General features: G+C 36.7%; 1 protein-coding gene across 1 annotated transcript; it reads right to left on the reverse strand.

The window, feature by feature from the left end:
• Positions 1 to 1338: 1338 nt before the first annotated feature.
• On the reverse strand, positions 1339 to 3128 carry LOC111403225 (myosin-binding protein 2-like). The gene is made up of 2 exons (XM_023031646.1): positions 2582 to 3128; positions 1339 to 2419 (listed from the first exon to the last, which is right to left on the reverse strand). The coding sequence occupies exons 1-2, from the start codon at positions 3060 to 3062 to the stop codon at positions 1584 to 1586; spliced, it is 1317 nt and encodes a 438-aa protein (XP_022887414.1). The 5' UTR covers positions 3063 to 3128; the 3' UTR covers positions 1339 to 1583.
• Positions 3129 to 7356: the final 4228 nt, after the last annotated feature.

Here is a 7356-nt window from a genome sequence, read left to right on the forward strand (position 1 = left end):
AATACCCGTCAGTTGACCGCCTAAATAAAAAATTGACCACTTTTAACCAAAATAGAGGAGGGTAAAATCGTTCAAACACTTAAAATCATCCAAAACATTTTGTGGAAATATGATTTCATTTTTCCAATAATATAAAGAAATTAATTTTAAACATGAAAAATATAAAACAACTCTACAATGTAATTAAAAAGCCAACAGATTTAATTAAACAAAAGTAATGCTTAAATAACAAAGAATTATTAAACAATAGAGTACAGAAAAGGTAAAAATAAATAATTAAACAATAACAAGAAAATTAACGAAACCCTAATGTCCATCTGCATTGGAAAAGTAAAACTTCTGAACTAGATCAGTAGATCCACAGTAAAATAGCAGCAAAGAACAACACTGTAGCAGCAGATCCAGCAATCGGTACTTTGTTCAAAGTAGCAAGGTTGGGTGATGAGTTAGGGGCTGCGCCACCGGGTTCGGCGGCGATTGATGAGGGATTAGCGGTAGATCCGACAGGTGCACCGGTAGGAGAAGTGGGAGGAGCGGGTGGAGAAGTCAATGGAGATTTAGAAGGTGATGAACTTGTAGGAGTTGAGGCTGATGGACTGACGGTGGTGGATGGTGAAGGAGTTGGTATAGCAACTACCTTAGGTGGATATAAAAAGGAAGATGAAAAGGTGTTTTAAATGTTTGGACGATTTTACCCTCCTCTATTTTGGTTAAAATTGATCAATTTTTTATTTGGGCGGTCAACTGACGGGTATTTGGACGATTTCCGTCCAAAAGGGTCTCTACTGCAACGTATGTAAATGTTAGGGGTGACGGCTGCCACAAATCAAAAAGTTTGGAAAAAGTCTGCAAGTGTTTTAAAGGTTTGGAGCTTCTGCTGCAATTTTCCCTAATTTTAAAACCCAGGTAAGTAACAATTAATTAATTAATATTTCAAATTAATTATTGCTTGACAGTTCAATAGAATTGATTCTAACTGTTTCAATGAACTATTAGACCATGATTAATCCACCTCAGTAAAAAATTAATTAATTTTACAGTTCATGTATAGTTTGAATAAAAATTTGCTGCTTCATTCTGAAGTTTGGTCTATATGTTGCATGTATCTCACCCAAACCTATCCCTACCCCTCAAGAAAAATATATACAAACTCGAGTTTTGATACTTTTGGTACACAAAACTAAACATATCGAACAATATACTACTTTCATATATAAAAATGCAGATTATTTTTTCATTTTTAATATTGTTGATTACTCAGTCTATACCATAAATATCTAATAAAATAGTGCTATGATTAATAGCATGGCTGCTATTTATCTCTACGCCATATATACATAAAACATCATCTCCCTATCCTTCAAAAGGTAGAGATGGACAAAAAGAAAAGGTTTCATAGGACAAAATGAAGAACACAAGATAAGACCCCCCACCAAACAAATTAACAACAATATTACCACAAAAATAAGACCCCCCACCAAACAAATTAACAACAATAACAAAAAATATACCAGAAAACATAATCAACTGTTCCAAGTACATCACACGATCGAATGTCTAAACTTAGCGTGCGATTAGGCACGTTACTTCATATTAGCACCATCACTCAAATTTCTCTCCAGAAGCTCCACATCGCGTAAATCATGAAGATGTTTCAAAATCTCTTGAAGAAGATGCTCGTTTGATTCATCGCTATAACAAGTGTTTTCATCTACACGAATGTCATTCTCTTTGTGTAAATCTTCCAGCGGCGTAGTACCTTCAGAACGTCTTTCCTCTTCATGTTCCAACGACACAAGTTTTTCTTCTAAAACCTTAAGCTGTACTAGAATGGACAACCTTTCTTCCTCAAAGTCTGCTAATGATTCTTCCATGTCTATAACTTCATCAACCCGAATTTTTGAATTGCTGCATTCTTGTTTGCTATAGAATCCCTCTTCTTCCTTCGCATCTCGATTCAAATCAACAGACAATCCATCACTATCCTCATAATCCGACAATTTCTTCCTAACTCCTTCCAATTCTTTCTCTAGTTCTTGTTTTGCCTTCTCCCTGTCCACCACAAGCTCATTTAAAAGTTGCAAATCTTCTCGATCATATTCAGACGTTTGCATTGCTGCCTTCTCTTCCTGCAGCTGATCCATCATTGCTATCATTTGATTCGCAGCCACTGCAGAAGCGCTCCGCTCTGCTTCTAGCTCGGAATATAGTGTCTGCAAAGCCTTTTGTTCAGCTCTTAGTACTGATTTGAGGCGTTCGACTGTAACAATTCCATCCCCACTTTCCAACTCACTAGTCACACTTCCATCCAAAGACTCTTCGGTCCCGTAGTCCTTTTTCTCGTGCAAGTTATGAGGACTGGCCACGGAAGTGGGCATATTAGGAATCACGTCTTCTTCAATCTCGGCTCGTAAAGGACCTAATACAAAACAAGATCTTGACCAAAAACAACTGTAGCTTGTTCGATAAAATGGATTGAACAATAAAAATCTCATTTAGTGTACTCTTGAGTCTAGTCTAGTCTAATATTGTATACCAAATATGCTGGTAAGAATTTCTAAGATAAGGATCCGGAAATTACCTTGATCATCAGCTTTATTAAATGAATCAGTAGCAAAGTCTGATATTTTCTTATTAAGATCACAGCCTTCTTCAATGTGATGATGATCATCATCATCCTCCGAAATCAAATTTCTTTTGTGGGCACATTTCAAAGTAAATTCTGGCCCTGAAGACAAGCAATCGTCACACATTTCACCAAATTCAGACAATTTTCGATGATTTGAACAGAAACCCAAATTGGAAATCTCCTTGGCATGGATTTCACAGAAATGTTTTCTGTGAATGTTCTTTGCAGGTTCAAAGATATGATCAGGTGTAGTACACCAAGTGCAAGGTGGTTTTAGGCCAAAATATTGTGCAAATTTGATAATCAGATAGGAAAAAAGAGAATTGAAGAGGAGAAGAACTATTAAAATCCATTCAAGAAGTGCATATATGAGAATGAGTGTAATCTTGCTGGTATTTCTATATAAAATTGTTGCAAATCTGTTGGCAGTCATAGTTTCAACACTTTTTAACTTTTTTGGTATGTGTGTGTGTCTATATATATGGGCTGTTTATGAAGCATTTGAGATGAAAATTTTCATTTCTTAAATTTTAATGTTCTGTTCACCCATCAACAATTGGTGATTTTTAAGGGTAAAAGGAAGAAGGAAAATGTCCCATTTTTAAGTAAGAAAAAGGCATTTGACACGTATGTGTACTTCAAATGATCAATCTAACAACTAAAATACACGATTTGCAATTCTACATTTTCTTGTACCGGAATTTCTCTTCCGTTAGAGCAGAGTCAATCTTGTTACCATCACTAGATCAGTTCGGGTTGTCGCACGATAGCCTTTAATCTTACTGAATATTATGAACCTCTTTGAATTGAGAACAACGATTGGATTCATTCACATAATAGAAAAACACATCGTAAAAGAGTACCATTATGGCCTTTGTTGCGGAAGCTTTCTTGAAATATCTTCAAATCGATGATTTTCGGACTTAGTCTAATGCACCTTTCTCAACCAACAACTAGTCCAATAGGCTCCAAACTACAACCAATTGATTTACCTTGGTTGCTATTCAATCTTACCCATGTAGGACAATAAGTGATGATGATTTGTGGCCACAAAAGTTAGGAGAAGACACCACAAAGGTATACTATGAAAGAACCACCAATTGCACACGTTATACAAGCGTTTGAGACACTTCTGGAGACCTTTTTTCTCATACAAAAGGGGGCAGCCGAGATTCTTTTTTTCTTCTTTCAAAATCACACAATACATCATAAGAAAGTTATTAGGGTTATAGCCATATATATACTCTAGGGTTAGACTTTAAGTTGGACCATTAAAGGAGTAAACGGGCTAAGATTCAAGCCATTCATAAGAGAATACAATTGGGTCGGGTGTAGCTCATGGACTTGGTTGTTGGATTTATTTCATTCATTGACCTATGCCTATAAAATAATATTAACCCATGTTAAAATCATAGCCCGAGATTTATTAGGTATCAAAAAACCTAACAAATCTCCACCTTGATACCCAATAAATCTGCAAGCAATCAAAACACGCAGTTAGCACTTGCATAATCAAGGTAGCCAATAAAATTGGATCACATACCTTACCTCGTGTTTCCAACTTGAAACACATATCATACCTACTCCATGTACTCACTGGGGCTAAGGTAAAAACACCAAAGTAGAAGTAGATATTTAACAGTAAACAATCAAGAGCAAATACACGTGCGATGACAATATACTATAGGATAACACACACAGATCTTTTCAGAAACACGTTCACATAGAATCATAGATTAACACCAAGTCAATCAAACCACGGTCAACCACATATGCAACACATGCATAAATGGCCCTAAGAAAAGATCTCACCAAACTTATCCTATCCCATTCCGTATTGCTCACACCTCGAGAGCACATATCTCCTCTCATCGCCTACCAAACTCACTAGACAGATCACTCAACTCATGTCTAACTGACAAGTCACAATAGATCCTAAGTCCACGGAATAATCCTCTATCTCCACATCACTTCTCCCAACCTACGTGAATAATGAGTCTCCACTTAACAAAAGTGATAGAAGTGCCTCTCTCACACTCCACCTGATCAAGGTCTCTTTCCAGATAAATGATTCTAGACATTTGATCACATTTCCACTTGTGATCCAAATGTCACACTCCACATCCCCAGTACGGACCACCATGTACCCCTAGACATCTATACTCCACCTTACCAAAAAACACACAACACACTGCTAATGCATCCATGTGTGCAAGCAATTACACCAAATAATTCTAATGTCTCAAATTCATGCAAATGCACATATTAAACACATTGAGATGTGGCAGATAATTATGCAACAAAATTTAGACAATCACACACATGCAGAAAAAGATCACACACAGATGTATATGCAGTGACTAGGTTTACACTTAATAAATCTCACTGGGGTCATAACTCGACCCCTCAACCAAATTCGTCTCACATCTCATCTTGCCTTTCAGCTTCACTTTCTTATTGGGACAGTCCCTATTAAAGTGTCCAGACTTACTACAACTGTAATACCTTCTACCACTAGACTTGTCTCGTCCCTTGCCTTTCTTCTTACTACTATCATCACTCGAGTCACTACTCGAATTACTACCGTCTTGAGTTCTACCCAAATTCATTTGGTTAAACTTCATCCCACTTCTCATCATATGTAACTCGCCACTCCTCTTATCCTCTTTTTCAGCCTTAATCTCCATCTCCTTATTTCTAAGTGAGTCTATGACGATCTCGGGTGTTAAGGTGTCCCTACCGTACTTAATTGCATTCTTAACTTCCCTATATGAATCAGGTATGGAATTAAGCAGGATAATAGCCTTATACGTTTCAAATACATTTTCATCACAATTAACGATGTCTTGAACTAACTTGTTAAAGACATCCATATTGTCATCAAAATATTTTGAAGGATCCATTTTGAAGCTGAAAAATCGTTCAAACAAGTACAATTTATTAGGAGTTGATTTAAGCAAATATAAGTCCTCCAACTTTTCCCAAAGTCGTTTTGTAGAATCCAATTTTTCTACTTTTCTCAAAACAGTATCAGACAGGTGTAAAATAATTGAAGTGTATGACAACCCCCAATCCTAACGATCACCCCACACGATGATGTGCTAATGCTGAAATTTAAACTGAGTTAAGCCAATATACCAGAGTGGACCTATTTGAATCCGTAAATTACGAGAGTTGCGAATTTATCACTTTAGGACCACCCTAAAGTCTTTGGAAACTGCAACCAAAAAAAAAAAATCACGATCGAGTCTTGAACGCCCGAAGAAGAATGCTGTCCAGATTCTACTGTGTACCATGAAACAGAAAGCTTTCAGCACGAAAAATGTCAGAAATAATATGAGGAACAAACTGCCTAAAGGGACCTCGAAATTTCCCCTCCCGCGCCCTCACGCGCGTATCCTCCTCTCTGCGCGTGGGCTACATGCATCGGAGTTGACTGCCACGCGCCTTCCTGCAGGGTGCACCTCCTCCTGCACGTCAAGCTAGTGGTCTCAATTTCCTTAAACTCCTTCTGGATTGATCAGAAAACGTGAAAAATGGAGACTGATTTTGACAGTTTTTGGACAGCTTCTTCGATCTGATTTCTACTGTGATTTCTGGACGTTTTTGGTAAGTTTCACGAGCCAAAATCACCACCTTGAAGCTCTGATACCAATTGTTGCAGAAGCTTTCTTGAAAGATCTTCAAATCGATGATTTTCGGGCTCAGTCCAACGCACCTTTCTCAACCAACAACCAGTAGAATCGGCTCCAAACCACAACCAATTGATTTACCTTGGTTGCTATTCACTCTTACTCACGTAGGACAAGAAATGATGATAATTTGTGGCCACAAAGGTATACTATGGAGGAACCATTAATTGCATACGTTATACAAGCATTCTGGACACTTTTGAAGCCTTTTTTCTCACACAAAAGGGGGCAGTCGGGATTCTCTTTTTATTCTCTCAAAATCACACAATACATCATAAGAAAGTGACTAGAATAATAGCCATATATGTACTCTAGGGTTAGGCTTTATGTTGGACCATTAAAGGGGTAAATGGGCCAAGATTCAAGCCATCCATAAAGGAATACAATTGGGTTGGGTGTAACTCATGGACTTGATTATTGGACTTATTTCATTCATCGGCCTATGTCTATGAAATAAGATTAACCCACGTTAACATCATAACCTGGAATTTATTGGGTATAAAAAAACCCAACAGCGTTTGCTTGTTTACTTTTGTCCAAATTATCATTTTACAATATATGTTTTGAATTTCGATCGTTTTAAATATCTTTCTTCAATTAAGCTCGTGTTTGGGCTCGATTAAAAAGTATAATTCACTTTTTTCTCTCTTCTTATAAAGCACATATTTTTCAATAAAATAATGTTACATGTAAACTCAAAACTTTTCTTTTTTTTTTTCACATAATCCCAAAAATTATTATTCTAGAATATATTTTTTCTTAAAATCTAATTAAAATGAAGACCAAGCACGGGCTAAATTAAATTCTCTTATTATACTCTAAGATATACCAAGGGGTGTTTGGGAGAGATTTTTTCTCTCAAAAATTGATTTTTTGACCGTTATTTTACTATTCTAGTCGTAAAGTTTGACTTCTTCTTTCACAGATGGCCTCCACTTTTCTTCTAACGGTAAAAAAAATCAATTTTCAAAATTGCTCCCAAACGAGGCCAAGTTTTCTTCTACTACCAGGGTCAACTTTGGATCCAAAAAACCT

Source organism: Olea europaea, chromosome 11 (assembly GCF_002742605.1).
Source record: "Olea europaea var. sylvestris chromosome 11, O_europaea_v1, whole genome shotgun sequence".
NCBI lineage: Eukaryota > Viridiplantae > Streptophyta > Magnoliopsida > Lamiales > Oleaceae > Olea > Olea europaea.